The 21,116-nt window shown below is 38.5% G+C and overlaps 1 protein-coding gene across 2 annotated transcripts in view; it reads right to left on the bottom strand.

The window, feature by feature from the left end:
- Positions 1–21,116, bottom strand: part of Ptprr (protein tyrosine phosphatase receptor type R) — a 235,564-nt gene that overhangs the window by 198,204 nt on the left and 16,244 nt on the right. For both annotated transcript variants that reach the window (XM_041673784.1, XM_041673776.1), the window contains exon 2: positions 13,503–13,798. In XM_041673784.1, coding sequence (XP_041529718.1) covers positions 13,503–13,798 — 296 coding nt within the window. The remainder of the gene's footprint in view (positions 1–13,502; positions 13,799–21,116) is intronic.

The following is a 21,116-nucleotide window of genomic DNA, read 5'->3' on the forward strand; positions in this document are numbered from 1 at the left end:
TATAAAGAGAGGAGTCCCGCTTCAGAGAAACTGTGGTGACAACTTGTGAACAGACAGGAGCATGACCATGGGAAATGGAGCAATGAGAAATGAATGCGAGCCGGGTTTTGATAAACTATAGTGTAAAGGACATCTCACTGATATGAACAACAATGTGTTCTCAACCATTTTGTTCCCATTGCAGAACTGAATTTTAACCTACATGTCAATCAAGAGTTCCACTGATTAGATGTCAATCTGTCGTCAGCCTGTGGGTTGTGACTCCTTTGGGGTTGCAGCATTAGGAAGGCCGAGGACAACTGGGTTATTGCCATCACCATTGTCACTGCCTTCACCATCACCACCATCACAACTGTAATAGTCGACATTATCACAGTCTGTTATGCATTGGAGATTACACTGATCGCAGGAAGACTCAAATTAGGCACCTTGGGCAGACACTATAATTCCCAGGTAAAAAGGAAGGATCAGAGGTTGGGAATAGTTCATTGATTGCCCTTCCTCCCAAAGGTAAAACATGGCAGAGTATGCACGTTTTCTCAGATTCTGTTTTAAACTTGGTCTGTTTTGACTGTTTCAAGTTGCTTACATTGGCCATGAAGGGACTTTGGAATTGGGTTGAAGCTGAAGCCTACTGAGCCATAAACTGAACACATTATTATCTATGTGAGTTTTCTCTGATATTTTCTTATTTTTTTTTTTTTGTCTCCAATGAGTAACGAGTTCTCCTTGTGAAAGTTTTTGTGTCGGGTGACATTCACACTCAACTTTTCAACCTGATTGCTGTTTTGTTGTGATGACTTTTTTGTTTAGACAGAACATGTTACAAATGATTCATAGGCATATGTAATACAAAATGAAATTGAATAAAAAGCCAGGAAATGAGGAAATTGAATTAGAAGTCAATGATTGAAGAAAAGAAAACATCCAGCCAAGCAGGAGGTTGGTTCACAGAATAAATCAGGCACCCCGTAAAGTTTTCTACATTTGTTAGTAGTTGACCACAGATTTGGCTTTCAGCTCCTCAGCAGTTGAGAGAAAGAGCAAAGCATGACCTGCAGCATTTTAAAGACATGATTATAAGGTAACCGGTGGTCCAAGAGAAATACAACTGTTGCTTGAATTGAGATAGGAAAGACCTATTTTTCCATTGCGGCATATAATGCTGACAAGAATAGTTTTCATAAGGATCTCATTAAATGTTAGGTACCGTGCTGAACAATTCAACAGGATGACTTTCGTTAGTACCTTTTTATTTTCTGTTCACAAATAGAGAAACTAAAATAAGAGATGTTAAACAAGTCACAGAAAGGAATAATTAGTGAGGCCGAATTCTAACAGTTCTGCTGACTCCAAAGCTAGCCTACCACATGGCTTCTGTTGAGCAGTTGCACCTGGATTCAATCCCCAAACATCCTCGAATACTCAACAGAAACTCTCATTACCCGACATAATACAATCCCCACCACTCTCTCCCGGCTTATCGCTTTGTCTTGTTTTTTCCATAGCACCAGCAGAGATTTTTTTGTCTCATTTGCTTGCATTTGATTGTCTGTTTCCCCATTACCCTCAGGGAACAGAGCTTCAGTGCTCTTGTTTACATGGTTTGCTACTGTATCTCTGAAGTGTATTTGGCAAAGTATAATGTGTGAGGCGTTTGGTATTATTTTTAATGAATCTTTCAAGGAGCATAGTTTGGGTCTCCATTCAAACCTTTGCAATTCTTTTTTTCTTTCATTGTTCTTCAGGACAGGGTTTCTCTGTGTAGCGCTGGCTGTCCTAAACTCAACTTGTAGACCAGGCTGCCCTCGAATTCAGTTACAGATACAATTAATGAGTCTCCATTCCCCATGACTTATCTTATGTTTCTTAGCAGAAATATACCATCTTTTACTTATCTGTTTTCATCATTTAGATAGCTACAGGTTTTATTTCATAAAAACTATTCTTAAGATATAGATGATAACAATCCTTGTCACATATGAAAAATTCTTTATTCATTTGCCTGTAACAGATGACTGATGTTTTTGAAAACGTAAATCCAAAGCCTTGCCTATCAGCTCATTCAAGTTTAGATTGTGCTATTCACTATCTGGTACACAGTTTTTAAAACACAGAGCATCTTTAAAAAGAGAAAGAGATCAAGTAAATGGTTTAAAATGCAAAGAAACATCCTGAACTTCTGGAGTGAACACACCAATACCAGTTCATGTTTTCATGTAAGAAAAAAAAAAACACTGAATAGTGCACCTTCTCTGGGTTGGAAATTGGGCACGGAACACTTAGAGAATTCTGTGGACTAGAGGTACCCAAATATACTTGGATCCCTAATATATTCTGTATAATTACTTGGTTATGTCTAACGCACATGATCCAGGAAACCTACAGCCATGCTATGCTGATATACAAGCCCAGAGTTCTGGAATTCTCGTCAGTTGACTCTGGAATTCTTTTTGCAGAGTGGATTTTTGTAATCATGAACTCTGCCCGTGAACATTTGACCTATCCCTCAGAGGGGAACGTTTTGTTCCGTCCTTTCTCTATTTGAAGTTCTTCCGTGTCTCATTGTAGCAGTTCAAAGAGACTTGTGAAATGTAGGCTAGATTGAAAGTATGGACTTGGCCTTTCCTCTCCTTTTCCTGATTTTAAAAAGTCAAATTATGGCAGCTGTATAAAAAAAGGAAACCACATGGGATAGAAACACTGACCGAATTAGACTTTCATCTTTCAAAAAGCCAAAATGTGGAAAATATCTAAATTTTAAGATTACTGCTAATCTCTTGTATGAAAAGACAATCATAAATGACGAAAGACGTAATTTTGTATTTCTGAAGCCATTTTGATCCAATAGGTAGATTCAGCAGTGAAAAGAACCAAATGATTTGAAAGTAATTTGTATAAATAATCCAAGAAAAAAATTTCTTCTTAGTTCATAGGAAATTGGTAAATAAACATTTTCAACCTTTCTCTATTATTTTCTTATTTTTCTCTTCTGGTTTCTTATTTCCTTTCATCATTTCTTTTTCCTTCTTTGCCTCTGTCTTTCTAGATATAGGATTGTCAAGTATGTGCCCATGCCCAGCCTCTTTTCTGAAGCACCCAACAATTGTCATGGCTTTGTGAAAGCTTTGTGTAGGGGGCTGGATATGGTGTCTGGTTTATAAAGATAATTCTGTCACCAATATTCCTTACCTTGGCTTGATGGCTTTGCTCTGTCATTTGACCACTGACATCAACATCTTTCTTTACAAACTCTAATAATTAAATTAAAATCCAATTGCTTCCCCCATAGGAGAAAGTGAAGAGAGCCCCATCTAAAAGCTTTTCTATTCAATTTCCACATTGGTCTGTTCCTCCTGGCAGGTGTTTCCTTTAGGACAAGTGCCTTTCTCTATTATTGCTGGGCTCCAGACTCACTAAACTGCATCAGTTGTTATAACAAATAATGATAAATACACGAGGTAATGATTAGAACCCACTTCTTACATCCCTCTGTGCCTGCTGATCTTCCATCATCTAGGTTCTCATAGTCTCTAGAGCACCAACAACACTACAGGGCAAAACATAACCAGCAGATTATGCCCTGATTATATTAAGCACTTTGGAGGGAAGCAATGCATAAAAAGGTCAAGAAGTCAGTCTTGCCTTTGTAAGAGAGCTTGCCTCTTGATAACACCCCTACTCTTCGATAGCGACTAGGAAGATGGTTGGAAAACGTCCGTCATAATTTTCTAAAATCTTCTCCTGAACCCCTGGCCCAAGGACGCTTTATATCCCCCAATGTCTAGGAGCTCAAGGTCCTAGATTAATTTGCTGTTAGTTTGAATCTCAGTTGCATTATCCAGTATCCAGTATTTCAATCTCTTTTGCATGGGAGAGTGTAGGTACGTAGTTATGTTGTTATTATTTATTGTGTCTTCACCACCTTGTACCCTTCCCTCAGATAAGCTCATCAGATATGCACAATAAGGACTTAACAGTTTATATAGAGAGAGCTCTATATTAATCATACATTTCATTTCTATTATTCCTTTTTGGGGGTATCTGATTTAAGTCAGAGAATATGTTGTGAATGTCAGTGCATTCAATGCTACTATACAACTCTCATGTTTAACCTTCACTGCCAATTTGGCTGGATTTAAAATCACCATGGAAACACACTTCCAAAAAGGGGTAACTGAAAATGAAAGACTCTCCATGAAGGTGAGTGGCATCATTCCATGGGTCGGGGTTCTGGAGGGAATCCAAAGAAGAAAGAATGAGGAGCTCAGGGCATTTCTCACTCTGCCTCCTGCCTGTGTGTGTGACGGGAGTAGTTGCTTCACATTCCCACCCTAATCAACTCTCCAGCCTAACTGTGACACAAAGTTAAATCTTTCCTTACTTGTTTTTGCCACATGTTTTGTCATAAGAAATGAGAAAGTAATGCAATCATGGACTTTTTCATCAGTTGCCAGAAACGATGACTTAGAAAGGCACCTATGATATTAAGCAAAACCCCTGAATTTTATCTATCAGAGGTCATAAATGTATTAAAATAATTTATATGTATGAAAATATGTATATTCATTTCTATCTCTGTGTGAGAATAATTTTTAAATCTTTAGAAATTTTTTAATCCTCTTTTTTTGTTTTCTAAATATTCCATACCTTCATGAACACAATACACATACACACACACATACACACACACACACATATACACACACACACACACACACACATTCGCTTTTTGTGATTGGGGCAACATATTGTGAGTTTATTCTCAGTCCATAAGGGAACTCAGTACAGTTAGAGAGTGAGCTTTCTCTTTTGTGTGATAAACGATTGCACCAACTCTCCCAAGACTTCAGTCATCCTAATATTGAGTTTGTATGATCCAAAACAAGCAGATGCGACGAGGAGTCCAGTGTGCTAACATCATTGCCGAAGCTTAGCATCGAACGTTTTCAAAAATTGTTCCAGACCCTCCTTGCCCCTTTAATAGTCAGAAATGGAGAAAAGCAACAGACGGTGACAGTGTGACGATGCCAAGCTCGAGGAGGGTGCTTTCTCCTTTGAGACTGTTCTGTAAGGCTATCGCAATATCTGTGGATATCTGAGCAGACAGCTCTACAAACTGCAAAGATTGGGGATCAAGATGGAGATGGTTATGTAAGAGCTTAAAATTTAATCGAAAGCATTGACATTAGACTAATAGCAAATGTTGAACCGCATTTCTGAAGTGAATTTCTATTTCTAGACCTTTTCAGAACTAAAATCTGACACTGTTTTGTTTTTCATCCTCTGTGGATCAAGACCAGTAGCTGTGAATTCTGGAAACGAGCTAAGCAGTCCATCAAACGCTTATTTTGCATTCATCTTTTCAGCTGTTACAGATATTAAAAAGGGGAGGGTGGATGGTCTTAGCTTCTACTTGAAGTAGGGAGGAAAAAATATAAAAGAGAGACCACATGTTGAAGGAGCCATTGAAGCGCCTCAGTAGAGAAAGCTATTGCTGTGCATGTCTGGGCTCCTGATCTTCATCCCTGAAGCCATATAAAGGTGGAAAGAAAGAACCATAGCCACAAGGTTATCCTTTGTCCTCCAGAGACCTGCTGTGGCATTCTTGCCCTTGATACGTGCACATATGTGTAATAAAATATGTTTAAAAAGCCTATGGTGGTCGGTGATTAAGTACTAAAAATGATCTTGTTTTCTTGATAAAATAATTTACTTACAACCTTTCCAATTGTTCACCTTTTGTTGCCAGTTCGTTTTTCATCCACTAGTCAATGTTGAAGCCCCTACTATGGGCCAGTTACTTGAATAGACACTGGAGATATGGAAGGAATGAGATAGAAAAATCCAACATTTTGGAAGACATATTTTGGTTGCAGAAATAAGTGACATAAAAAGTATTAACTAGATGGTCAGAGATACTATAAAATTAAAGTTATGCAGGAAAGTAGAGAAGGGTATCGTTGGAAGCTTTTATTTTAAATAAAATAATTTGCAACATTCTCACAAAGATATAAGATAGTCCCTTTTCTTAATAATGAGATATGGTCTGAGTTTTTATATTCTTTCATACCTTTCTGTACCTAAAAATGATCCAAGATGTCTGTTTAAAATTTACATAATAAAATAAATTAGCAGAAATTTATGATAAAGATAAAAGATGTGACTTTAAAAGTCACTCTTAACCTCATTGTCCATAAGAACTGCATGCTGATATTTGTCACGCATGAAACCGAACACTTTTATTGATCCTCCACTTTATCCTAGACCAATATTTTCAGGAAATGCTTTCTAGGAGGGAGACTGCCAAAGACTGAGCTCTGGACCTAGAAGCAGGTGGGCAAAAGGGCAAAAAGAATACCAGAGCAGTTTGTACAGAGGGAGAGACGAACACAGAGACCCAGGCATGAGTGTCATGGCATGTGATATTTCCCAGCTGCTCCAAGTTACCAGAATCTCCAAAATGCTTGAATTCACAGATTTCTGGGACTCTTCCCCAAAACACAGACTTGGTGGGCTGAGCTTAGGCAATCAAGGACCCCAGGTCATATGAGACCAAACATGGCAATGTGCTTGAACTTTATTTCACTGGCGATGTGTGTGTAGTGTCTATGTGTGTGTGTTCATGTTTGTGTATGAGGGTGGTGAATGTGTGTGTGGGGGTGTGTGTGTGTGTGAATGTGGCACAATCTAATGAGTGAAGAGTAAATGTTTAGTGACTATCACCAGGATGTTACAGCAGCATAAGGGAAAGAGGAAAAAGGCTAAACTGGAGAGCAATGGCAATTGTTTTATTATTGCTACAGTTTTGCTGTAACAATTAGGTAATATTTACATCATTCTTTCTACTGAAAATAGATTTTTGTCTCACGAAAGACAAATTTTTATCCTGATTATGTTTCCCCCCTCCCTCTATTCCTGCCAGTTCTTCCCCACGCCGTCTCCTATCTATCTCACTAGAAAACAAACAGGTTTTAAGGGATGATAAAATATAATAAGATAAGGCAAAAACTAACAAACACATTGCAATAGAAGAAAACAAACAGAAGGAAAAGAGCCCAAGAGAAGGCACAAGAATCAGAGATCCACTCATTTCCACACTCAGGAATCTCATAAAAACACTAAACTTGTAGCCACCACGTGTGTGTGTGTGTGTGTGTGTGTGTGTGTGTGTGTGTGTGTAAAGGACCTGTAGGGCAAGAAGAAAGAAGGAAAAAAATCATAATAAAAATATTTTTTTTAAAAAAGGGAACAGTCTCTGATACCATATTACAAGACAAGGAGCCACCAAAGATGCAGCTGAGTTTGGTTTCTTTGGTCATCTGGTGCTGGACATGAGGCCTATCCTTAAGTTTAGTTTGTTTCCCAAGTACAACTCCCTTGGAGAAAACCCAGTTTTCATTTGCCAGGTTTTCAATTGGAGATAGCTTCTGGGTGAGGGGTGGAGGTACATGCTCACTGCTTTCAGTTCTAGGATCCCTTTTGTCGCAGATACAAGTAGGCCCTGTATTTGGATCAAACTTTTTCACAGATTTGCCTACCCTTAACTCAGGAACAAGCCCTGATCTTTGTTTCCCCTACTCCCTGAGCCCTGTTGCTTCCAACCCTAAATTTATTTGGCATCATGAAATATATAGGCTAAAGGAAGTTTCATGAATGTGGAACATTGGTGGTATATAATGTAACAGTCTTAACAGGTTAAGCTAAAAACACAGCCCTTGTCATTAGCAAACAGACCTGATGTTGGCACACATTCTCAGCCCCTTACCTTATTCCTATACCAGAGTGGATTTATTCTCTCTGTGAAGAATTGTTGCTGAGTTTTCAGGGTGATCTTTGTCATCTGTCTTGTGTAGAAATCGTCCCTGGGACTAAAGTTCTGAGTCTGTCTGTTTTCAGTATTTCTTCCAGGGTACTCTGTGAGATCGTAAAAATTCTGCACTTAAGGCATAGGGAACATTGACAAAGATTGTCAGAGCCAGAGGACTGGGGAATTTGTTGGAGAATTGTGTCTTCTAGGAGTGTCAGAAGCTACCCCCATAAAGTCTCACCAACATGACAACTTTTGCATGAGCTGAACAAGGGCAACAGTAATTGACATACTAACATGTCAATGTGGACAGAAGAAAGTCCCCGAGGCATCAACCCTACACAAGAACTACAGGAAATGAAGGAATTATGGGGCGGGGGAGGGGGGAAGAAATAGTCTTCCCTGGGGAGAAGCACAGCAACTGGTTATCAAACACCATCTGGTCATCCCTAAAGACACATACATACACACAAGGGACATTATATAGACTGACAAGGTTGCATTTATGTGTTTAGAACCCCCCCCCACAACCCAATTTCATTAATGAAAATGTAGCTATGAATTTGAAAGAGAGCAAAAATGGGTATATGGAAGGATTTAAGGAAGAAAAAAAAGGAATGGGAAGGATGTAACTATATTATAATATCAAAAAGTAAAAAAAAAATAGAAACTCATATTATCTGTATTACCACACACTGAACTATTTGTGGGGTATGTTCCACCTTTGCTGTTTTAATAGTGTCCACATTTTATCACAAACACCATCCCCTCCCATGTGTGGCTTCTAGGCTTTTAGATAGATAGGCTGGGAGTAGAGCCTATCTATGGATTGAGGTGATGTGATGAGTTCACTATTATCATCTGGTGTCAAATTCTTCAAGATTAGAAGATGCCCAAGGTACTATTGAAAGCTGTGAGACATTTCACTTGCCTAAGTATGAGTCTGCAGGGACAAAGCTTAAGCTATTTAAAAGAAAGAAGATAATTATTCTGGGCATAGGCTACGCCAGGGAAGGCTGGGCTGGGCATTCATCCCATCCCTTCAGCCCTGGATTCAACAATACATGAAGTGTGATGTCCTACAAAAGTATATGCACTTGAATCATTACATAATATTAGTTTGTGTTGGATTATTGGTCAATTGAAAGAAAACATTTATCTTGACATAGAGGAATTTCAGCCAGTCCAGACAGACATCAAGCCTATCTTCTGGAATGTTCACTGCACAGGTATAAAATTCTGATTAAGTCAATTTGCCCATTGAAAAAGATAGAATTATTTTCTTTGTCACACAACATGGTAAATGTTACAAAATTTATTTCCTGTAGTAAAGCCATACTGATAGTTTCACATCACACCTAAGGATTTCTTTACAAGATAAGCCTTGCAAGCGAGTCTGAAGGAGAATGATCAGAGGTGAGCCTCAAATCACAGGGTCCAGATGTCAATGAAAGCCAGTTATCCAAACTTCTCAGAAATTCTGTAACTTAAATTTCTTAAAAGAGTATTTGTAACAGTGGTCATACAGCACATAAAGACACCTAAAGCACAAAAAGAAAGCTACAATTTCATTGGTGCATTTAAAAGCAATTTTTCCCAACAAAATATTTGCAAACCAAATTCAGGAGCACATCAAAAAGGCCATTCACCATGATCAAGCTACGTACATTCCAGAGATGTGGGATGGTTCAATATATGTTAATCAGTAATTGTTATAAATTATGTAACTGGACTCAAGGACAGAAATCACTTAGTAGTCTCAACAGAAACAAAAGGCCTTTGACAAAATGCAGCACCCTTTCATAGTAAAAGACCTAAAGAAACTTGGACTATAAGAAACATATCTCAGCATAACAAAGGCTTCAAATGGCATGCCTATTACCAAAAATAAAACAATAAAACCTTTTAACTTTTCAAAGAGCTGAGTTTTTAACTTTTCTAAGTGACTGATAGTGTTTAGTCACAGATATCAGCCTGTCACCCTCCACAAAGTATCCAGGGATATCAAGAGGACTACTGAGGAATTTCATCTTCTGGATTTGTTATGGCTGTTGCACAGTGAACCCACTGCAGCTGGAGTTACTTATACACAGGACCTACACTACACAGCAGGCCAGTTAAAAAGTCAAACACAGTGATGGTGGTGACAGTACTGGGGACCTCCCTTCAAGAGCTGATGGCTTCTAAGGGGTGGGAGAGTCACTTGTCTTTGGGGACTGGCCACTGTAGGTAGCCCATGCCCTAGTGGATGCCTTCACAGCCACGTGCACATGAGCTCCCCTGATTGGACTCAGTGGGCTAAAAATTGAAAATGAAAATAGAAAACACAGACAAGAATTGTCAGGAGAATGTTTGGGGCGAGGTATCCATAGGAAAATTGGAAAGAAAATATGGGGTAGACAAAATCAAATTGTGTGTGTGTGTGTGTATGTGAAATTTCCAAAGAACAATCAAAATATACGAAAAGAAAAAAACAGTATTTTTACTGTTTTTTTTTTCCACCTGAGTGCTGGTCTTGGAAAGTGGTATCTGAGAAAGAAACCACAGCATTCTAGAAATCTCATAGAGACCATTTTGGCTTCCAGAGATCCTTGTGTGTTATAGAAATTCTCGCCACATACCATTCTTCCTTCTTCTCACTTCCATTGCTTCCCTACCTTCTTTCTCTTTCCTTACATCATGCCTACCCTGTGAAATAGGCTGCAGTCTCCCTACCCACAACTCTACACTGGTGCTATAATAGCCCACATCCATGTATTCCAAAGAGGGACTTGCTCCCAATTTTCTCAGCCTTTTGGCCAGGTCAAGCTATTTTCCATTCAATAACATATGCCTAGCTGGAAAAACCTAAACCTAACTCCATCCCACTACCTGCACTCATGCTTCTGGGGTCCCTTCTTCCTGATATGCAGCCTAGTGGACTGACAAGCATCCTGGAGATCCAGTGATAAGAGCTATGGAATTTCTAGTGCACATTTGGCAAAAGACTATGTTTTACATTAGCAGTGACTTGGGGCCATTCATCTTCCCTCTATATTGTATTTGTGCAAAAAACAGCATCTTCTCTGAGTTTCTGAAACATAATTAGCATTTTTAGGATAAATGCATCCATTGTGTTGTCTTTTCCACAGAACAAACAAACTATATATTTTCTCAATTACAGAAGAAAGATAAAATAGGAAAAAATTCATTTGTGGACAAATATCTTAAGACATTCTTTGTGGTACTAATTAGAAATCAGGAAGGGTGGCCATGCTTAAATTTCTCAGTCTAAGCCTGATTATCAATACCATCAGAAATAAGAGCACTCAATACAGCCTGGCGGTGATGGCGCATGCCTTTAAACCCAGCACTCAGGAGGCAGAGGCAGGTGAATTTCTGTGAGTCCAAGGCTAGCCTGGTCTACAAAGATAGTACCAGGACAGCTAGGGCTATTACATAGAGAAATTCTGTCTCAAACAAAAAGATGAACACTCAATAAATATTGGAGGATAAGAATTCTTATCATCTGATTGGGAATTCTTAGAAGTTATATATAAATTTTAGAGGTTTAGTATACAGCTTTTAACATTTCAATAAAATAATTCAATTGTTCACTCAGTTAAAAGGACTGCTACTTATTAGTCCTGCTCAATTACACATATCAAACCCCACAATAATTCATCAGTGCTACTGAAATACTCCCTAAGCAAGAAAGTCCAGATCAGTATATGCATACAGTGTATCTATGTCAATTTAGATGTCTTTAAACATACACACATAGATGTAAATCTTATACACACAACACAAAGCTATCTCAGCAAGAACATTAAACTGTTGAATATTTTTTACATTATTCATGCTCTATTCTTGAAATGTTTTTCTGTAAAGAATGTCTCTCAAACTTGCTCATTTTTACGTGTATGTCTCACTCTGTTTTTGAAGAAGCTGATACTATTGATTTGTATGAAAATAACCCCAGCTCTGCAATTTCCTTGGAAATTACCATGTGCTAAGTAGTGCAAGAGTTTTACACAAATGGTTCTGGCCATCAGTGTGGTTAGGACTCAACCTGTATCATCGTGAAACAAAGCCTGGCTTCTTAAATCCCTCAAAGAGAACTGACCTGGCAGAATTCATAATTTGTGCTTTTTGTTGTCTATAATATAAAATTAGCTAGATAGTATATGGAATTAAAAAAAACAGATCAAGATTCTTTAACTATACTTCATAGTAACTTAAGTATTGATGAATATGGGGATATGGTAATCAAGAGCATTAGATGGCCATTTCCAGATACAGAGACACCATTAACATCGTTCATCCTCAGCAGACAGTATGTGATTCTCATCCTCTACACATCTGTTAGTCATGAAAAGGTCAGGTCTTACAGGAGACCAAGCAGCCTCTATGAAAACTTCTTCTTTATGGTCTCATTTTGCGATTTCTGTTATTTGTCGTTTTTATTACTGGCATCTTTCCCCCAGACATTTCTAAAACAGGATCAAAGCCTGTCTCATTTCTCTCCTTTTCTAAATATTATAAATGAGAGTTGGGTTAGATAAATACTCAACACACGTTGAAAACACCAATGAATGGGTCTTTGATTACTAACACTGAAAAAAAGTTTACTATATATATTATGTAAAAGTAAAGAAAAGAAATAAGAGCGTGTTAAATTTAATCATGCTATGAGTGGGAGTTGTCACAGTGTAGACAGTTTCATAAGCTTATGTTGGCTCCCAGAGTCAAATTACGTGAAATTTAACAGAAATTTAATAACATTTAGTTGAGATTTGAAGGAGTTTTGCTTCTATCATAGCTTTAAAATTAGGATTTAAATTAATTCCAAATATAATATGGTATTTCAATTCATGTCCATTGTGTATAGCCATCAACTATTTTGAGAGATTTTTTTTTTGGCTATGTAGCCCAGGTTGACTTTAAACTCATTGCAATTTTTCTGCTTTAGCTTCTAAGTGTTACAGTTTTAACATAGATAACACCAGTATGAGAGAGTATACAGTATACAAAGAGATTTAACCTCAATAAATTTTCATATAATACTTTCACAAATTGAAAAACTCTGGCTGGGTTATCTAGTCTACCAGGATCATTGTATCATGTAAATGTTGATGTTCGTCCAGTGATATTAGGAATATTATTATAGATCACTGCCTCCCAACCATTGTTATTTACTTTAGCCACAGAACATTACTTATTAATCTCCTTACAAGCACTCTCTCTTTAATTGTTTGTTCTTTTGTTACAACTTGAGTCAAGGGACAAGAGAATCTTTGGTAAGTGCTATTTATTTACATGAGCTGATAATAGACCTATCTTTTAAGATTATCTTACAGAGGGCAGGAGGCTCTGTAGAGGATACGGTCTACTGTAACTGAAGCTTCCGAAAATGATCTTTAGTTCTCAGTTAATATTTGTTATGCACTATACATTAGGCTGTGAGCATAGGACAGAGAGAAATTTTCTAATTTCATCGGGGGGAGGGGAGGAAATAATAAGCAGAAATAAGAGAAAATGAGAAACGCTATGGTAAATAATTATTGAGACCCATGGTAAATATTCACAATGAGTTTTTTCTTTCAATGTCAGCCACAGAAAGGAACAACAGTTCCAGTGTTAACACCAATCTCAGCATCATGATCAACACCAAGATCAGCATCAATGCAACACTGGCTAACTTGGTACTCACCATCACAATAACATCTGCTGCCGGAACTGGGAGATTTTCTATTTCAAGATCTTGACCAGACGCAGCCAACAGATTAAGAGACGGGTCATATGCAGGTCTAGGAAATGCTGAGTTGACAATTTGGTGACGTTTGCTTATTTGAACTTCAGAAGGGGAATGGTAGCTATGTTTATATGCCTCTTGAGCTATATCCAGGCTTTTCTCAATATCTTGTGAATGGCGATAAATGAACACTGGCTTCCAACTCTTCTTTTGACGAATAGCCAAGAAGTGATCATTATTTCCTGAAGAACATCCTACAAGATATAAGAGTCAGAAAGAAAATAAAAGATCATATCCAGAAAAACATGGAGACTAGCTATGTTTTTTTGGGTATGCGTGTGTGTGTGTGTGTGTGTATTTATATACGTACATGTACCTGTGGATGCCAAAGGTTAACATTGGGTACCTTCCTCTATAGCTCCCCACCACATCTTTTGAGACAGAATCTCTCACTGAACCTAAACTCATCAATTCAGTGAGATTGGTAGACCAGCAAACACCAGGGGTCTTCCTGCCTCTGTCCTCCTAGAGCTATGATTATAGGCATGCCGTCCACTCCTTACTCTTTAGGGCTGTGTCAAGAATCTAAATTTGTTCAACTATGTTCATAGCAGTATTATTTGTAATAGCCAGAACCTGGAAACAACCTAGATGCCCTTCAATGGAAGAATGAATGAAGAAAGTATGGAATATCTACACATTAGAGTACTACTCAGCGGTAAAAAACAATGACTTCTCGAATTTTGCATGCAAATGGATGGAAATAGAAAACACTATCCTGAGTGAGGTATCCCAGACCCAAAAAGATGAACATGGGATGTACTCACTCATAATTGGTTTCTAGCCATAAATAAGGGTCACGGAGTCTACAATAGGTGAATCTAAAGAAGCTAAGTAAGAAGGGGAACCCAAGGAAAAACATATAGTTATCCTCTTGGCTAAGGGAAGTAGACAAAATTGCCGGGGTGAAAATTGGGATCTTGGGGTGGGGAGGGTTGGGAGTAAGGGGAGATGGGGAGAGAAAAGGTAGAAGGGAAGGAGGTCGGGCCTTGGGAAAGCAGGAGGATTGGGATAAAGGAAGGTTGGACAGGGGAGCACGGAACCACAATTCTTAGTTAAGGGAACCACTTTAGGGTTGGCAAGAGACCTGACCCTAGAGGGGTTCCCAGGTGCCCAAGCTGAGGTCCCCAGTTAGTTCCTTGGGCAGTTGAGAATAGGGAACCTGAAATGACCCTATCCTTGAGCAATACTGACGAATATCTTGCATATCATCATAGAACCTTCATCTGGTGATGGATGGAGATAGATACAGAGACCCACACTGGAGCACTGGACTGAGCTCCCAAAGTCCCAATGAGGAGCAGAAGGAGGGAGAACATGAGCAAAGAAGTCGGGACCACGAGGGATGCACCCACCCACTGAGACAGTGGAGCTGATCTATTGAGAGCTCACCAAGACCAGCTGGACTGTGACTGAAAAAGCATGGGATAAAACTGGACTCTCTGAACATGGCGAACAATGAGGGCTGATGAGACGCAAAGGACAATGGCACGGGGGTTTGATCCTACGTAATGTGATGGCTTTGTGGGAGCCCAGCCAGTTTGGAGGTTCACCTTCCTAGATATGGACGGAGGTGGGAGGTCCTAGGTCTTACCACAGGGCAGAAAACCCTGACTGCTCTTTGGACTGGAGAGGGAGGGGGAAAGGAGTGGGGGGAGGGGGAGAAGGGTGGGAGGAGGGGGCATAGGGTGGGAGGAGGGGGAGGGAAATGGGAGGCTGGGAGGAGGTGGAAACTTGTTTTTTTTATTTTCTCCTTTTCTCAATAAAAAAAAATATTTAATAAAAAAAAAGAATCTAAATTCAGCTCCTTTTCCTTGAGCAGCAAGTATTTTACTAACGGAGGCAACTCCACAGTGTCCCTTCCTTCTTTTATTTTCTCCTACAACACTATGTAGATTTGTATATCTGGATGACGTGTCTGCTTCTCAAATGCTAAACATTTATATTGTTCCTTAAGCTTTCTCTTATTTTGATGATAACCATATACACATAATTATGTTATATATTATTTTATATAAATTATTAATGCACAAATTTTCATCCCATGTTTATAGTTTTTTTTAGCAGATTAGGTTTAGGCAACCAAAGGCAGAAATCTGAGTATGCTTATGGCAATAATTTTTAATTGTCTGATAGCACCATTACTCATCATACTGTTAAATTACATACATTTCTCAGCCTTTATCTTCACTAACTACTACTTGAAAATATATTTCCATTTGTAGATGATTAAATATTAATGTGAAGAGAAATATATAAAACTTTGCTTTCAGCTTTGGTAATGACTTAGATATATTGTTGATGAACTGGGATCATGATCTAGAAACCATGTGTTAAAGAACAATGACAAAGAATAATTCTGCTGTCTGGTAGAAGGAGAATGAAATGGCTGCCTCTTAATTTCAACTCAGACTCCATGTAGTAGAGAAACAATTTTCTATCTTATTATAGCTGTTGTTATTTTAAATGTTTTAGTTATAGCAATTGAGCCTAAATGTTAGCAAGTACATTAACATTAACCATTTCTCCTATTAGACAAATATTCTTTTAATTTAATAACCACTGATCTTGTTGGTCAATGACCATAGTAATATATAGATGTCATATCTAATTTAAAAGTATAATCTGTTTAATGAAGACACAGCCTAAGCATGCTTTGGGAAAACTAATGATGGCCAGGGTCAGAATGTGTGAGGATGTCCAAGTGTAAATTTATTCTGAGGTACATAGTGAGGTGTAGCTTGTCTCAAAAGGCAAACAAAGCAAAACAATAACTCACAAAGTGAGGGCATTGCCTAGAGTCTTGTTTTGCTTTATAATGCTGCTATAAGCACCATGACCAGATATATTCTTTTTCTGTTTGCTCTCATTAGAAAGCAAATAGATATCTAAAAAATAATAAGAAAAATAACAAACCAGAATAGGACAAAACAGAAAAAAATGAAGAGCCAAAGAAAAAGCATAAGAAACACAAATAAATGTAGACACATACACAAACATTTGCTCACAAAACTCCCACAAAACACAAAACTGGAAAACATAATATATAAGTAAAGACCTGTAAGGGAAAAAAGCACAGACAACTTATGAAACAAAAAAATTTGAAAATATCTTTGAGTTCAATTGTGTTGGCCATCTACTGGTCATGGAGCCTGGCCTTAAGTGTGGCTAGATTAGTCATGGATGAATTTGGCCTTTTTCACTTAGCAGGATGACACTAGTTTCTATCTGAACTCCTGCAAACAACATGACTTTACCCATTTGGGTGTGTGTGTGTGTGCGTGACTGAATAAAACTCCATTGCATATGTGTGCCACATTCCTTTATTCACTCATTTATATTCATATTTAATGGATATCAAGGTAGATTCCATACCTTAATTATGTTTATCATGGCTGTACAGGTTCTCACTACTGTATACCTACTGTATACCTACTCCTGGGTCTATGTCCAAGTGTGTTACAACTAGACCATAGGAAAGATCAAACATCAAATAATCTCAAAGAACTTAAAAGGGCATGGCAGGTTGGAAGTCTGAGTTGACTGCATCTCATAAGCTGTATGCTTTTTGTACTGTACAGAACTGGAAGACTTGGGGACAATGTACAAAACAGTCTGAGGGATATGAAAAGTGAACAGGAATAAGGGAGCAAAAGGAACAGAATGTCGAATACATTAGAAAGTGGATCCTCTGTGTACATCTCATGTCTAGTTTTATTCATCTCCAGCCAGCCCACAGAGGGTACCAGGACACAGAAGAAAGAAACACTATCTCTAAGTATTAGCTGTACATAAAAACATCTCAAAAGTCTAGGATAGCACTGCAGTGCCTCCCATCTTCCTCCTCTCTCCCATTTGCCCTGTCTTGAGCAAGACTCTACCCTCTGCATTATTCCATGGTGAGGGGTGAGAGGGACAGAAAGGGCTCACTGGATGGAATTCTCTCCTGAGATAACGGCAAACATGCATTCATTGTGGTAGAGCTGTCATGACATATAAGCTCCTAAAGGTCTCACCTCTCGACACTGTTGCAATGGATTTAAGTTTCTAACAAAGGAACTTTGGGAACACACTGGACCATAGGAAGAGTTAGCATTAGCATCCAAAACAAATAAGAAACTTTGGCAACTTGAAGGCAAGAAAACAGACCCCCTGCCCCCAAGAAAAAGCTATGAACTTCAATAACTATGTCTCTAAAGGAGACATACAGATGAGTGGCAGGAAGGTGAAAACAGTTTCCGCATCAGCAATCATCAAGAAAAGCAAACTGAAATGATGTATCACTATATCCCTGCTTAGGATTGCTTTTATCCGTGTGGAGAGGATGGAGTAAAGGAAGCCATCAAACATTACAGCTAGAAATGTCCAGCTAAGCGGTGACATGGTTTCCTTTCAGCATTTAAACAAGAACTTGCCTTTGCCACTTTGGAGAAGACAACTGAACAATTGAAATTAGCATATTGAAGAGATGTTGACATTGTTACAACCATTGTAGGGCTAAGCTCTACATCCAAAATATAGAATCAACCCAAGTGTCTATAAATAAGTGAGATAAAAAAAAAGTACAGCATTTACACAACATAACACTGTTTGTCTAGCATAGAGAAGGAAACCTGGGTCTGGAGAGACAGCTCAGAGATTAAGAGCACTGGCAGCTCTTCCAGAGGTCCTGAGTTCAATTCCCAGCACCCATATAACCATCTGTAATGAGATCTGGTGCCCTCTTTTGGCGTGCAGGCATAAACGCAGGCAGAACACTGTATATATAATAAATAAATCTTTTAAAAAGAAGGAAATCTGATTATTTGTAGCAACATGGTGGAGGCTGGAGGACATTATGATGTAGTAAGATAATCAGGGCACATTGCTGCATGATTTCACTTCTGAGATATAAATAGCTAAGCTCATAGACGTAGAAAGTAGAGTAATGGTTGCCAGAGGCCGGGGTTAGGCTACACCTACACACCATATACTTTTACCTAAACTTTATATTTTGTACAAAATTTAACTCATAAATCTCACAAGCCTAAAGATATGTGATCACCCAACTTTTAGAAGAAAACAAAAAAAATGAACTGTATTTAAGTTTAGACCAAGAGTTTGGGACAATAATACTAAATTCACATTTAATAAAAGAAAAGTCTGTATGGAGTTGGTGAGACATCTCACTGCGTCAGGTACTTGCTGCCAAGCTTTTGATTTGAGTTCAATTCTCTGACTCTTTTACGCAGGCGGTCCCTGCGGTTTGCAAACACAGGCTGCTGAAGCTCGCTTGCTGGCTACAGCCAGTACCTCAGCCATGAGGCTGGAAAGCTAAGGAATGGGCTGGATCCAGCCGGCAAAGCCACGCCTTTAATCCTACTGATATTGCTTGGTAAATTAAAGATTCATGTGGTCAGAAAAAGAGAGATATACAGTAAAGAGAGATTCAAAGACAAAGAAAATTTCTGAATGGTTTAAAGTGTGTTAAAAATATATGCAGACTAAAAGTTGAAGTTCTTAAAGTAAAAAACAAAAAAAAGGAAGAGAGTTGTTGTGTGTGGTAGCACACGCCTTTAATCCCAGTGCCTAGAAGGCAGAGACAAACAGATCTCGGTGAGTTCAAGGTGTAGTAGCGTACACCTTTAATCCCGAATGCCTGGGAGGCAGAGACAGGCAGATCTCTGAGAGTTCAAAGACAGCCTGGTTTACAGAGTTACTTCAGGTCAAAGATACAGAGAACCTATCTCAAAAAGCAAAAAGTTAAAAGTAAAAATAAACAAAATAGAGGTTAAAATAAAACGAACAAAGATGGAAAATACACAGAGAATCTTGATACTGTATGCTATTATGCTCTGTTTTAATTGTTTGAATGCTGAGGAAGGAGCAACAGCTGCTAAAAGATATTTGTTTATAATTGCTGCTGAACTAATCCAACATAGATACTTTGAAAATGCCTTGACTTTGAAATTTGGATCTAAGGATATGATACTTTGGAAAGGAGTTTCTTATTTTGTTTTCACAGAGGATGAGACGCTGTTCATTTCTTCTATTCCGATTTGGTATGATGGACCACGCCCTCCTGAAGGGTTGCAGTGAACATCTTCAGAAAATTGCTTCGCTCAACTGCCAACTGAGATGAAACTCGCACACAGGTTATACCATGAAAGACCTAATTAACGACGCCCCCATTCAGCAGGAAGCAGTTTGGAGAGAAAAAACTGCGCCCATGTTCCCAAATATGGTTTATAAACGTTCTTTTACATTTAAAGGGGGATATGATATAGATATGAATAATTTGCATTAGTATAGATTTTGCTTTATTGATAGAGATTTAAGGTCAATTTTGTTATATGTATAAGTGTTTCTGATTTTGATTAAGGTATTGTGATTGTGTAGTTCATTTAAATATGTACTGTATAATTAAGAAATATAGGTTGTTAATGGATAATCATCGATAATAGTAAAGCTTGTAGTCATGTTAGTTAGATTTTCTAGATATATAGAGATGTATTTCAGTTAGATAGACATTCTTCATGTCTTTCAAAGATTACAGAATAGGACATTTAATGTTTTAATAACTGAGGACTTTTCATGACAATGAGACACTCTGCTCCTGGCAGCACCAATCTACTTCAAGAGGAAGATGGGCATCGAAGAGGCTCGTTATGGAGTTTTGATAGCCATTTGGGCAAGAAACTGCTCTTGCCTGGACTATTGCATAAACTGGACACAGAGAACCCACAGAGAGAGGACTACTGAACTTGCCTAAGGTGAGATGATCTTTCGGGGTTCCTGATTCATTTTGAAAGAGTCTGCGAGACATTCTGCAGGACACAACAGATAGTGACTGAACTGACTTTGAATTTTCCTGCTTTATGGAAATGTCTGCTGGATAGCATGGGCCTGAAGGCTGAAGATGGATGCCCCAACGGTACAAAAGAACTTTGGGTGACTGTCCAGGCAGCGAGATGTCTTTGTCATTTCTAGAGTTTGAAGTTTCTTAGTTCTTGTTTACTTAGGTAATATTATATCTTTCTGGAGTCTTTGATGGAGTTAAGAATAGTTAGTTATAGTTATAGTTTTCCTTAGTTATGATAAAGATTATTGTAACTTTTACTTGATAACTGTTTTGTTATATGTAATTTTGCTATGTTAAAGCCTTTTTTTTGTTTAAACCGAAAAAGGGGAAATGATGGAGGACAGTCATTGGCTAATAAAGGCACTGCCCTGGCCCATTTTATTGGTTAGAGGATAGGTGGGAGGAGTAAACAGAACAAAATGCTGGGAGGAAGAGGAAGTGAGCTCAGGGACTCAACCGCTGTCCTCTAGGGAGCAGACGCCTGAGAGAGACGCCATGCCCCGTTCCCGGGATGAAGCTCGACCCAGGATGGACTAGGCTAGAATCTTCCCGGTAAGACCGGTGCTCACCGATTATTAGAGATGGGTTGATCGGGATATCAGAATTAGCCAGTAAGGGCTAGGGCAGAAGGGCCAAGCAGTGATTAAAAGAATACAGTGTCCGTGTAATTA

The sequence above is a fragment of the Microtus oregoni genome, unplaced genomic scaffold (assembly GCF_018167655.1).
Source record: "Microtus oregoni isolate MIOR12 unplaced genomic scaffold, Mior012 000001F_ref0000356, whole genome shotgun sequence".
NCBI lineage: Eukaryota > Metazoa > Chordata > Mammalia > Rodentia > Cricetidae > Microtus > Microtus oregoni.